The following is a 14,665-nucleotide window of genomic DNA, read 5'->3' on the forward strand; positions in this document are numbered from 1 at the left end:
ATGTTAGTGACTTCCGCGATGAAGTCAACGACCACCTGACCTTTGATGGCAGTACGCGGGCAGTACTGTATGTTGAATTTACTCAACTCCATTGCCCACAGTGCCATCTGTCTAGCAACTTCAGGATTGCTCATCTCTTACTGTAAAGGTTTGTCAGTCAAGATGATCACCGTGTGAGCTTGGAAGTGTGGCTTGAGCTTAGGGGCTGTTGTAACTAAAGCGAAGGAGAGCTTCTCCATTGGTGGGTATCTTTTTTCTACGTCTCGGAGTGCTTGACTTGTGTAGTACATGAGTTTCTGTACCTTGTCATTTTCCCTGACTAAGGCTGCACTGACGACTGCCGAGGGTACCGCTAAGTAGAGGAATAATTTTTCCCCCAGCTAGGAAGGATTTAGCAATGGAGGAGATGAAAGGTAGGTCTTTAGGTCCTTGAATGCCGGCTGACACTCAATTGTCCATTCAAAAGATTTCTTCAATATGCGGAAGAAAGGCAGACATTTGTCTATTGCCCTTGACACGAACCTGTTTAGCGTTGCTATTTTGTCGTTAAGGCTTTGCACTTTTTTCACATTCCTCGGGGGTGCCATCTCTATTATGGCCCGGATCTTGTTTGAGTTAGCCTCGATATCCCTCTGAGATACCATGAACCCCAATAACTTTCCCACTGTAACTCTGAAGGCGCACTTGCCTGGATTGAGCTTCATGTTATAGGAGCGAAGGGTGTCGAATGTTTCTCTGAGGTCTTCTAAGTGATCTTCCTCCCTTTGGCTTTTTACCAACATGTCATTGACATAGACTTGGACATTTCTCCCGATTTACTGTGTGAACATCTTGTTCATGAGTCTCTGATACGTCGCGCCCACATTTTTTAGGCCAAATGGCATCACTTTATAGCAGAAGAGGCCTTGTCTAGTGATGAACGAAGTCTTATCTTGATCTACTTCATCTATTCTGATCTGGTTGTAGCCCGAAAAAGCATCCATGAAACTTAATAATTGGTGTTGAGCCATAAAGTCAACTAGAACATCGACCCGCGGTAGGGGGTAACTATCTTTGGGGCATGCCTTGTTTAGGTCGGTGAAGTCCACGCACATCCTCCATTTCTCACTGGCTTTCTTGACCATTACCACGTTTGCCAGCCAGTCGGAGTAATAGACCTTCCTAATGAAATTCGCCTCCTATAGCTTGCGAACTTCTATCGCTATAGCTTGGTCTTGTTTTGGGACGAATGCTCGCTTCTTCTATTGAATGGGTGGAAAGGAGGGTGACACGTTTAGTTTGTGCACCATGATCGAAGGGTCTATTCCCGGCATGTCTTCATGGCTCTAGGCAAATACATCCCCGATTATCCCTAAGAAAAGTCGTTTAATCAGGCCTTGAGTCATCAAGAAGTATCTCTTAAAGCCTTTCAATGGGCTCTGTCACAGTTTGGTGTTCTTTTATGTTCATGGCCTAGAGGTGGTCATCCATCTCCATCATAGCTATGTAGCATTCATGCGCGGCCACTTGATTTCTGAGCAACTCCTCCATTCCATAATCTGTAGGGAATTTGATCATTAGGTGGTAAGTCGAAGTTATAGCTTTCCATGAATTGAGGGTAGGTCGTCCTAGGATGGCATTGTAAGCAGACGAGCAGTCGACCACGAGAAATGTTATGTTCTTAGTGATCTGCTGGGGGTAGTTGCCCACTGTCACGAATAAGGTGACTGTACCAAGGGGGAACACCCTTGTTCCTCCAAAACCAATGAGTGGAGCGTTCATCAGAACCAGTCACTTTTTATCAATATTCATTTGTTGGAATGCTGGGTAGTAAAGGATGTCAACTGAGCTGCCATTGTCGACCAGAACTCAGTGCGTGTTGTAATCCCCTACTTTTATGCTGACGACAAGTGTATCGTCATGTGGGTGGTGAAGATGTCGGTCATCTTCTTCCGAGAATTCGATAACGGGGTTGTCCATTCAGGCCATCTTTGGTATGAAACCTGTCAATTAGACATTTTGAACCATTCTGAGGTAAGTCTTATGAGCCTTTTTGGACAACCCAACAGTCGTCGTGCCCCTTACAATCATTCTTATATCTCCTATGAGCAGCCTAAGACACTCGTTCTCCTATTTAGGAGCCTGCTCTTGAGGTGGGTCCGCCCTGTCTTTGCTAATGAACCTTTGCAGCTTTCCTTGCTTGATAAAGGTTTCAATTTGCTATTTCAAGTCGTGATAATCAGTTATGTCATGGCCATGATCACGGTGGAAGTAGCAGTACTTTTCTCTAGACCTCTTGTTAGGATCTCCCTTCAGCTTGTCGGGAAATGTTAGGGCTCCTTCGTCTTTGATCTGCATCAAGACTTGGTCAATTGGGGCAATCAGTAGGGTAAAGCTCGTGAACTTTGCTGGGGGGGGAAGGGGGGGGCTTGGAGTGTGTGTCCTCCCGCCATTCGCTAGTCCTAGCCATCTTTTGCTCCCTGTCCAAGCGTACGTCTTCTTGTCTTTCCCTTTTCTTGGGTTTCTTTTCTCGGGCCAATAGTGCGTCTTCCGCATTCATGTACTTGGTTCCCCTATAAAGTACATCTCACATAGTCTTTAGGTTGTTCTTATATAGGAAAACAAGAACTTACCCTTCCATAGTTTGTTTGTGAAGGTCGCCATGAGTATCTTGTCGTCAACTTCATCAATCGAGAGAGCCTCTTTGTTAAAGAGAGTGATATAGGACCTCAGCATCTCATCCTCTCGCTGCTTAATGTTCATCAAGCATGCATTAGACTTCTTATACCTGTGTCTCTCGACGAAGTGTGACGCGAATTGGGGCGCTTAACTCTTTGAAGGTACCAATGAAGTTGGGCATTAGCCTGCTAAACCAGATCCTCATGGATCCCTTCAGCGTGGTGGGGAAAGCTCTGCACATAATTTCGTTTGATACCCCTTGTAGGTGCATCAGGGTCTTGAAAGATTCCAGGTGATCTAAAGGGTCCTTGGATCCATCATAATTCTCCACTTGCGGCATACGAAACTTTGGTGAGAGGGAAATAAAGTGACGGACATTATGAATAGTGAGTCAGTTTGATGGAACAAGTCATCGAAGTCGCTAAACACTCGTCCTTTGAAGGCGTTCATCATAAGGTCCATCATTTCCTTCATCATTTGCATCTCAGCGACTATGTAAGATGGGACCATATCAGTGATGGATGGCCAGCTTGTGTCTTGTTGTTCTGACTTGCTTGGGGTGTTGCCTCCTTTCGGCCCTTCCTAGTTCATTCGCTCAGTGCTGGTGCCTTCTTGGTCTTCCTCCTGAGTATTAAGGTCCACATTCTTTTGGCACAACTGTTCTTTCAGGTCATGGTTTTGTTTGGTGAGGCATTCCACAACGGTAGCAAGAGTTTGAACCTGTCTCTCGAGGGCAATCGTGCGTAGTTCGTCTCCTTGAACATTGTTGGTAATTGCCATCGAGTGAGTGAGCACTATGCAACTTTTTGTCTGAGAGGTGATAGTATGGCTTACAAATCGCAAGTTTCCACAAATGGCGCCAAATGATGTTGCCAAAAATTGTTAGTAAGCTGCACAACACTCACGTGCTCGAAACAAGGCCTGCGAAACAACAACAACGAAGAAAACCCTAGGAGAGTACCGATGTGGTATCGGCCAAAAACCCTCCAAATGTTAAGTCAAAGAACTTTTTCACAACTCTAGAGTGTTAGAACTGGGGTAAATTATGTGTACCTTGGTTTAAGATGGTCTTGGGGTTTTTATAGTAGCATAGGGTTAACATCCGTGCCTTGGCTAAAAAGATGTTTCCTTGTAGGAGAGGTCCTCTTTTAGTTGTGTATTTTGTGGAACTCTTTCCTTATAGGACTCTTTCGATTAGGGTTGAGTGTGGTGCATAAGGCGTTTCCTTATATACGCATGCGTGGGGACCAAGGCAAGCCACGTCAAATCCGTCAAAGGTGTATCCACTTCACCTTCTTCCCGTTAGCTTCTTGCTTCGTCGTCCAAGGTGTTGTTGTCAACTTCAAGGTAAAGTTATAGACTTTATGCTGTCGTTGTCTTTCATGGGTAAGACTGACGGGTTTATTAATACCGTCGCATGTTGCCTCATTGTATGCAAATACCAATATTACAAAATTACCCTTATCATCTAAGGACATCATCCACTGGTTTTGTTTAATCCACGTCATGGGGTCTCATTATATTTATGGGTCATCTCATCTCAATGTCATGTGTTTGCAGTTTTCATAGATCAGTGGATAATGAATGCCAACAGTTTTGCCTATACGTGTAGCTCCTTTCCTCTTTGCATGCGAGAAGAGCCACTCATAGCTCAGGGACAGACACGTGTGTGCCTAGTTACTCTTCTCTTCTATAAGAAGAACAAGTTCCATGAATTCAGGTTCAAGAGGCTCATATTTCTCTTGTATACACACTCACAAAAATGGAGGCGAATAAAGAGGGAAGAGAGGTGGTAGAGAAAAAGGAAAAATCAGAGACACAAGGAAAGAAGAAGAATGATGGTGTTGATGAAAGTGCTGCAACAAAGAAGTCAACGACGGGGCTCGATCCAATGACAAAGACATTGATACATAAATCCATTATCACTGACGGTAATGGAGGAAAAGAAGGTGGTACTGCTGATCATCATGGAGCAGAAACCCGAGATGATGTTCTTGCCTTCTCTCGATCTGTTCACAAAATCAACTCTTCACCCGAATGAAAAATATAGATAATTATTTATTATATGTGACACTGGCTATAGCTCGCTGCTTTGTTAATGTCAATGCCCATTATAACAAATGACAATCATCTATATATTGCACACGTTGATTCAGGTTATGTATGTTTTGAGTTCATTTCTCTTTCTGTATGGTTTTATGATCAAATTTACACGACTGTGTTTGGGATTGAGGTATGAATTCTTATCTTCTTATTACATGATTGTTCAAGTTCCCATTCTGGGTTATCTGCGGGATAATAAAATATAGAAGTTTATACAGTTTAAGAAAAATTGTATGTTACATATCCATTTTTTAGGGTGTGACTGTTAGAATTATGTGCCCTCAAAAATAATCCCATGCATTTTTTATTTGAAAATAAAACTTTATTTTCACATACATCATTTTTATAGGTATATTTCATTGTTTAAATGTGGCATGTGATGTCACCTTGGTAGAAAAATCATGTTAATGGTTAAAGAATCAAAAGACAAGGAGCAATGATTTTTCATATTTCATAGATTATTAAATATTGTTTTAGGCAGTGGATATTAATTGAATATCACTATTGAAGCCTACACTTGTTGTGCTGTTATATGATATAATGATTTACTTCATCATTGAGGTAGTGACTTTAAGCAGATAAGTGGGTGTCATGTAACAAGTACATACACTAAATCGGATCCGATCAAGTACACCTTATGGAGTGATCACTGTTAATTAAAAGGTTGTTCTATCACAATTTTTTTTATTGTCCTCAAACATGAGAGGTTTGTCTATATTTATTTATTATGCACATAACTTTGAAAATGTCAACTAGTGATGCTAATTTTAAAGTCTATATATAGACACGTTGGATTATGTGTGTAATGAGTAAAATATGTAAATGCTCAACAATGAAACCACCAATCTCTAAAGAAGATAGCATATTCGGTTAATTTTTATATTGAAGTTGGACTCAAAACAAAACTGGCCGATGACATTTTTCAAAAATGTTTTTTATATATGTAATATTGTGTGTATATATATAAAGAGTTTTTCAAAGATATTTTGGAGTCCAATAGAAATTATGAAATCAATAAATTAAGGATTACATAAGTTAGGGACATGACAGTGATATTAATCCAATCCTAGTGGCTTGTGGGAATATAGTGTGGTAGAAGGACATAAATATAAAATTGTAAGTAATGAAACCTCATTTATAATTCTCTAATTTTCAAGGGTCAATTGCAATGTGTTGATGGACATTATTGTTGTAGAAGTTCAAATATTTTTTTGATATAATTGAGAAAATTAAGGAATAATTTTGAAAGAGTTTCAAGATATGTCAATAACATTCAAAAAGTTATAAATTAATCCTATAGCTGAAGATTAGGATCTTTAAAGATCTCACGTCCAATCTCTCTCTTGGGTAAGTCTTAAATAAAAATAAGATTTTAAAAATATCATATCAATTGTTGGCCATCAGAACTACTAAGAGATACTGCAATTTCTGAAAACCCAAAAAAAAAAAAAAAAAAAAAAAAAAAAAAAAAGAACAGAGAGAGACAAGAATACCTTGGGAGGCAACACACTTGGGTTGCTAAGAAAGATACGCAATTTTATTCTATTTAGAATTCATGGTTGTGTGGTCCAATGATCTTTAAATGAAAATATAAATTTTGTTTTATATTACTTCTATAAATCTTTTATTTACATTTATCAGCATCATAGTGAAATAGAATATTAAATGATTAATTTATAAGAAATAAAATAAAATAAGTAAATTATAAAGGTATAAAAATAAAATAAAATAAATGAAACGGAATAGAATGATTATCAAGCCGCTTACGGTATTTTGGAGCTTAATGCGACGTATGGTTTTTTTACTTTTTATTTTTATACCATTTAAACTAGTAACAAATTCATGAGATGCATGAGATAGTTAATTAAAAGTCACATTTTTATTTTATTTGTGATATAATGATCATCGTATATTCATATATAATAATGCAAGACATACAATTAAAGAATGATCATTTGATCAATCTCATGCTTGAAGGTATAATAATCATAATATATAATAATGCAAGACATACAATTAAAGAATGATCATTAATCATTAACATTTTCATCTAAAAGTTAAAACAATAGATTATTACACTAAAGATAACATTTGTAGTTTCTCAAAAAAAAAAAGAAAAAAAAAAAGAAAAAAAAGATAACATTTGTATAAAAAAAAATCTCAATGTTTGGAAAAGCAATCTCAATCCCTGGAAAAGCTCTTGGACTACAAGAGGCACATAACTTTTGAAAAATTACTTAGGCTGCATTTGTTTCAGTGTAAAATATTTTTTAGGTGTAAAATATTTTTAGGTGAAAATATTTTCGGGAAAAGAAAATATTTTCTAGTGTTTGGTTGCATTTTAAAAATTATATTAAAAAACAATTTTAAATGTTTGGTAATATTCTGAAAATGCTATTTTCCTACAAAATTTTCACACTTTCTCAACAATTTTCTCAGCTTCCAAACAAATTTTATATCAGAAAATCCACCACCACCCACAGAAAGTCCACCACAATCCACACAAAAACCACCACCACACAACACAGAAACCACCAAACGCCACCACCCACACCACCACAACAACAACAAAAAAAATCAAAGATAAAAAAGATCAAGCAGATCGGCGAGAAAGTGACTAGCGATCAAGCAAATCGGGGACGATCAGACCCGGTTCAAAAGGGAGAGGGAGATCGAGAAAGAAGGAGATCAGCGGTGCGAACTGAGAACTCGGCGTTGGGATGGCTCGATAGCGCGATCTCGCCACTACATCTGGGATTGGGGCACGATCTCGCCGCTGCGTCTGGGGTTGGGCCGTTGCTCACTCTCCCTACTCTCTCTTCTCTCTCTCTCTCTCTCTCTCTCTCTCTCTCTCTCTCTCGTTCCGATGCGTCTGTGAGTCCTTCTTTCTCTCTCTCTCTCTTTCTTTCTTTACATGTCTGTGAGTTCCAAAAGTGATTTGAAGGTAAAATAAAAACGAAAATACTTTTACAGGGTTAGAGGGCATATTTTACGGTCAATGGAAATGATTTTCTGTTTGACCCAATTTTCCTTGCACACCCAAACACCCTCAACGGTCTAAAATGTTTCCCTGATTTCATTTACCACCGAAACAAACGCAGCCTCAGAGAAAAAATTCTTTCAAATAAAAAAGTTAAATTAAAAAAAAAAAAAAAAAAAACTTTTCATGCAATATTTACCAAGCTCAAAGGCAGAATTCTTAGTCATCAGGATCGAGAGTGTCGTAAGGTACAAAAGGGATGTCTGTCAATGGACGAGGATGAACTTTAATTTGGCCCATGGATGCGTGTGATTACTCCAAAAATAAAACAGAGAAAGGGAAGCCCCAACCGGCCAGTCCAGGTTCAGTGATGTTGATGTAGAGGAAAATCAAATTATTGATGGGGAAGGGGAAGGAACTGGGCAACCCATCATCAACCTTCCACCACCACCGCTGCCGATGACCAGTGAAGCTGATACGGATACAGCTAAGCAACTACCAGAGAACCCGAGACAACTAAGCGATCTAAGTAAGCCGAAATTTCTTGATCCTATACAATTTTCAAGTTTTGAATGTGATGGTGGTGTACCCGAATCAGGAATTTCCTTCTTTGTCAAAATCAAAATCTCCAAGAACTCAGCAGGTAAGTATTTTATCTATTTCGGAAGTTTCGAAAGAAGAAAAATCTGCTAGGGACTGTATTTTGACTAGGAACTCTTTTAAATAATGGGAAGTCAGATAAGGATCCATCTCAAAACATTGAGCAGCCGTCGACAGCTAATATACCAAATGGTGGTCCAACGTGATTAAGGGGAGTACGCTGGCAAATGTGGCTAATGAAAATTCAAATGAGGAAAGTTTAAATTTAGATACGGAGATGGAGTGTATTTCCAATTTTGATGAGGATATACCGGGTAAAAAAGGATTGTCTTTGAGATCATGGAAGTGTATTCTACATAGTTCCAAGTCTCAGACTTCTCTTCAGAATTTGTCTGAGTTTCAACCTTCAGGTAAACGTTCTTCATCTTCTTTGCTATCCTTGGATCCTTCACATACTAAAAAACAAGCTATCTGCTCAGACAGTTTTAGTGTCTCTCAAAATGCTGTTGGGGGTAATTCCTCACCCCATCCACCACCATGAAGATTCTTTGCATTAACTGCCATGGACTTGGGATCCTAGAGGCAGTGACAAATTTTGTTGTTTAGTAACAGAAGATGAATTTTGTTGTTTAGCAACAGAAGACATGACGGTGATATTAATCTAATCTTAGTGGCTTGGGATCAAAGATGAATCTTGATGAATCGCTATACATGTCATCGCAATTATCTTGTACATGGGCTCCTATTCTACGAGCTTTGGCCAATGCATGGCAGACACGATGAACGGAAGGCTTTGGTGAGAGAACGTGGTACTATAAAGCTTTGCCACCTCCTCCTTTAGTGATATGTCAATTTCGCTTAGATCTACGAATCGAAAAATGGCTTCGGGCAGTGGTTTCAGAGACATCGCACTATCCTATCCAAACCTTTGTGTTAAATATATTATTAGCAACGTGATGTGTTATACCATGTTGTGTATGCTAGAGTGGATGTAGAAGAGGAAGCATAGAATAGGAACACTGAGAACACGAGGGTTATGTGGTTCAGCCTTGACGGCCTACATCCATGGAGGAATCCTTTAAGGGCTACATCTTTATTGTATAAGAGTGTAGTACAAAACCTTTGTTACAATAAACCCTAACATGAGTATATATAGGCGACTAAACCCTAGACTACTAGTACAAGCAGGAATAGGCTTAGGCCTATTACATTGAGCTAATATGTCTAATATATATCTCTAACACCATCCCTCAAACTCAAGGCGGAAGCTTGATGAAGGCCTAAGATTGGATAAGCATGAGAAGATCACTTGGAGATGCCTTGAAGAATGCCTTTGAAGAAACCACAATGAAGAATGTACCAATTGGCCGATTTTGGAGTTTCAAATGAAGAAACAGAGTCCAAAATTGGAATCTATGCGAAAAACTAAGCAAGATAGTCCTTTTCGAAAATTTTGACTTTTGGTCAAAGGTCAACGAAAAAATCAAAGTCAACAGAAGTCAAAGTCAACGAGTCCTAATCAAAGTCAATGGTCAGTGCTCACGGTCAAATCTGGGTGGTCTAGGTCGGGTCGGTCCGGGTTAATGGTCAGCTAGGTGACGTGGTGCTGACGAGGCAACACTGCTGACGTGGCTAGCGACGTGGTTGATGACGTGTCTAGGGCTGACGTGGACGTGCTTGCGTGGCTACTGACGTGCAGTGATGACGTCATCATGTGACGTCAAATGACATCAGCAACAGTTGTCGCACGTGGTAAGAGCGTGCATATTTCATTGGTGTGTGGAGGAGAATCCAGAAGCTAGGGAGGAGCGTGTAAGCTCAAAGGATGGCTGGAATCTCAGGTTCTGTAGATCGATGGATGAGGAGGCCACCAGGGCGGTGCGTGTACCAAGAAGACTATCTGGAAGTCAAGAATCTGAGGCGGTGCGTGGAGATTTTTCGGAGACAACTGCGACGCGTGGAGGCGCGTGGTTGGGTTTTGGGTGATCAGATTTTTGGGTTTTCCTTACGGGAGACCGAGGAGCACGCCTGTGGGGTTGGTTTCTTCAGGCGAAGGCTTGATTTGCACAGATTTGTAAGGTGAGTGGTATCGACTTGCTTGAGAGATCAAAAATGTAGCAGTAAGGCAGCAACGGAGTTTCCGTGGGAGCTGCATGATGCTGTAGACCCAGATCTAAAAGAAGACAAGGGCACTGTTGTGAATCTGTGTTACGCACGTGAGAATCTTTTTTGCATGCTAGAGATATTTGATGCCAAGAACGGAATTTGGCTCTGATACCATGTTAAATATATTATTAGCAACATGATGTGTTATATCATGTTGTGTATGCTAGAGTGGATGCAGAAGAGGAAGCATAGAATAGGAACACTGAGAACATGAGGGTTACGTGGTTCAGCCTTGACGGCCTACATCCACGGAGGAATCCCTTAAGGGCTACATCTTTATTGTATAAGAGTGTAGTATAAAACCTTTGTTACAATGAACCCTCACATGAGTATATATAGGCAACTAAACTCTAGACTACTAGTACAAGCAGGAATGGGTTTAGGCCTATTACATTGGGCTAATATGTTTAACATATATCTCTAACACTTTGCATGTGCATGTCCATCTGCATGGGAGGAGAAGGATTTTGTCGTATTGATGGAGTCCAGGGGAGAGTTGTTGGCCTGCGAACTCTTCATGGTCAGTGTAACGTCTCTTGTGGTGGCGTTCTCAAGAGGGCTCTAGAAGAAGTGGCAAGCTGAGAGTTCTTGTCTGTTGATTCCATGCCACCATCACTTGTGGGGGAACTGGGATGCAGGCATATGTCACCTCCTCTTAATTATCTTCTCCATCGAAAGGCTGGCCAAAAGGCGATTAAGATTGTCCAAGTTAGGTGTTTGTTCATGGAGACAGGGACGGACCCAGAAGGGGGGCAAAGGGGGCCCGGGCCCCCCCCTGGGCCCAAAAAAAAAATTTTACCAGCTAAAATTTTCTTAAAAAAAAAAAATAGTTTGGGCCCCCCCTTAATTTTAGCTGGGGCCCCCCTCCTAAAATTATGAACCCCTGCATTCCGACCAGCCCATGACCCATGTAAAAAAAAAAAAAAAAATAGACAAACAAACTCAGCCGTCCTAAACCAACTCAAACAGGGAAGAAAAAAAACGAAAGAAAAAAAAGAACAAAAAAGAAAAGGAAGGAAATGGAACTTGAGAGCCCATCAGTTTTCGGCCAGCCCATGGCCCATGAAAAAAAAAAAAAAAAACAAAGAAAAACAAACTCAGTAAGAGGACCAAAACCAACCCAAACGGAGAACTGGAGAAGCAAAAAAAAGAAGGAAAAAATAGAACAAAAAAGAAAGGAAAGGAAAGTGAGAGCCAGAGGCGAGAGAGAGTGAGAGACCCACCCCGATCCCCTGACGCCGCCGCCGCCACCGACGCCACACCGTGTCGCTGTGGCCTGTGTGTCTGTGACGATTGCGAGAGCGAGATGCCGAGAGGCCCGAGACCCATCTTGATCTGTGACGCCGTGTCGCTGTGAGTCGCCGTGTCGCTGTGAGTCGCCCGAGACGCCATGTTGCTATGAGTCTGTGACGATTGCTGCCGTCGCCGGTTGCTCAAGACCCACTTGCCGCCGCCGCTCACAGGTATTTAAGCCTTCAAAACTTAAGAAATATAAAATGTTTGTTTGTGTTTTTGCTGAGAATCTGAACTGAACTGTGCCTGTTTGTGTGCTTGTTTGTGTTTTTGCTGATGAACTGAATTGATGTGGCTGCGGCTACTACCTGTGGTGTTTTTTTTTTTTTTTTTTGGCTTTTTGGCTGTGACTCTGTGACTCTGTCTCTGTGTAACTGTGTTTGTGATTCTTTATATAGATAAAAGAGATAGAGAGAGAGAGAGTAGAGTTTGTAGTTGTAGGAATTAATTTTTTCTTTGTTGACCGGTGGTTGGGCATAATAGAGACAGCCAGACAAGTGGGGTTGGGGGTTGGGCAACGGACAAAACAAAGGGTAAAGTTAAAGACAACTTTACCTTTTTTTTTTTTTTTTTTTTTTTTTTCTGTAAGGTCAATTAGTATCTAGGTTAGTGGGTCAGTGTTAGAAAGAGGGAGACAATCAGACAACACAATGACAACACAAATACATAAATAAAGGTAGACAAACACAAAAACATAAATAAAGGTAGACTAAAGACAAAAAGAAAAAAAAAAATCATATATTATAGAAAATTTTCACACAAATTTAAGAAAATAATGGTGATTCTTATTTTATTTGTAGATTATGAAAAAATCAACTACAATGCTTGATTTTTTCAAAAGAAAAGGTTCAACTTCAAATTCTTCTGAAGTCAACGTGAAATTGCCAACAACTAATGTTGCTATTCCAATTCCGGAAAATGTGGATGTTCCAATTCCGGAAAATGTGGATGTTCCAATTCTGGAAAATGTCGATGTTCCAATCTCTCAAACACAATTTCAAAGAATTGACCTTGATTCTTTGGATTATGATCCCGGAACACGCAAACAAATATGGGAATATCATGTTAATCAACGTGATGAAATTCGACGGGCTTACATTAAAAAGGGTCCGCACCAACCTCCTCTAGGGACATTCAAGAAAAGTGGAAAGCGCAATCGTAGCTTTCAAGCTTCTTGGTTTAAAAATAATTCAAAATGACTTGAATATTCTCCTACAACAGATGCAGCTTATTGTCTACCTTGCTTTGTCTTTCATAATCCAAATGGGGTTATGGGACAACAAAATGCATTCATTGTTGGTGGATTTAGATCTTGGAAAAAGGTTGGGGGCAAAGATTGTTATCTTCAAGGTCATATAGGAAAAGATCCTAACTCAGCTCATAGAGTTGCTGAGCAAATGTGTAAGGATTTGATGAACCAATTGCAGCATTTGCAAAGGGTAGTTGATCATTTCACTACTGAACAAATTGCAAATAATCGATTGCAACTGAAGGCCTCAATTTTTATTGTCCGGTATCTTGCCTTTCAAGCTATAGCTTTTAGAGGTAATGATGAAAGTTTTAGTTCATTAAACCGTGTGAACTTTTTTGAATCATTGGGTATTGTAACTTTTTTTAATGAGAAGATTGCTAAAATAATAGAAAAAGCTCCCAAAAATGCAACCTACACATCACCTAGGATTCAAAAGGAAATTTTACATGTTTTCTCAGCCAAAGTGAAGAAGGCTATTTGGGAAGAAATTGGTGATGCAAAGTTTTGCATAATGGTTGATGAAGCTCGTGATGAGTCCATAAAAGAGCAAATGGCTGTGGTCTTTAGATATGTTGATGTAGAAGGCTTTGTGAAAGAACGTTTTTTTGGGCTTATTCATGTTGTTGACACTGCGGCTTTGACTCTAAAGAAGGGGATATATTCATTGTTATCTCAACATTGCTTCGATATACAAAATATTCGTGGGCAAGGATATGATGGAGCAAGCAACATGTGAGGTATGTGGAGTGGATTACAAGCTTTGATTTTGAATGATTGCCCATATGCTTACTACATCCATTGTTTTGCACATCGCTTACAATTGGCATTAGTAAAAGCATCCAAACAAGTTGTTCCCATTAGTCATTTTTTTCTTGCATTGCTTTTTCTGATCAGAATTGTTAATGCTTCATGCAAGCGCAATGAGCAATTGAAAGTTGCCAATGCTAATGAAATAGCACGTTTGATTGATCTTGAAGAACTTGAGACTGGAAGTGGACTTAATCAAATTGGCACTTTACAACGACCTGTAGAAACACGTTGGAGTTCACATTTTAGATCAGTTTCTAGCTTATTAAGAATGTTTACTTCAACTGTTGAAGTTTTGCAAAATATAATTGATGATGCAATTGATGGAGAACATCGGGCAGAAGCAGAGGCAGCTTATGATGGTTTAACTTCATTTGAATTTGTCTTCATCTTGCATCTTGAGAAGGAAACTATGGAGATCACTGATAAACTTTGTCAAGCTTTGCAAAGCTAATCTCAAGACATTTTAAATGCCATGCATTTAGGTTCATCTACTAAAGCACTTATCCAAAAATTTAGAGATGATGGATGGGATGGCTTACTCACCACTGTGATCTCATTTTGTGAGAAGCATTGCATTGATGTCCTGGATATGAATGCTCGTTATATTGCGAGGCGAGGTCGAGCTCGTAATCAACCAGATAACGTTACAAATGATCATCATTATCGAGTAAATATTTTTTTATGCTACAATAGATTCTCAACTACGGGAACTAAATTATCGGTTTAATGAAGATGCAATGGAGTTACTTAGGCTTAGCTCAGCTTTAGAACCTCGAGAGGCATTAAAATCTTTCAGAAGTAGT

At 39.7% G+C, this 14,665-nt stretch overlaps 1 protein-coding gene across 1 annotated transcript; it reads left to right on the top strand.

Moving 5' to 3' along the window:
* Window positions 1-4,420: 4,420 nt before the first annotated feature.
* On the top strand, window positions 4,421-14,313 carry LOC112024383 (uncharacterized). The gene is made up of 5 exons (XM_065779007.1): window positions 4,421-4,648; window positions 4,742-4,891; window positions 12,601-12,958; window positions 13,022-13,784; window positions 13,947-14,313. The coding sequence occupies exons 1-5, from the start codon at window positions 4,421-4,423 to the stop codon at window positions 14,311-14,313; spliced, it is 1,866 nt and encodes a 621-aa protein (XP_065635079.1).
* The last annotated feature ends 352 nt before the right edge of the window (window positions 14,314-14,665 follow it).

The sequence above is a fragment of the Quercus suber genome, unplaced genomic scaffold (genome assembly GCF_002906115.3).
Source record: "Quercus suber isolate HL8 unplaced genomic scaffold, Cork oak 2.0 scaffold_196, whole genome shotgun sequence".
In the NCBI taxonomy this organism is placed as follows: domain Eukaryota; kingdom Viridiplantae; phylum Streptophyta; class Magnoliopsida; order Fagales; family Fagaceae; genus Quercus; species Quercus suber.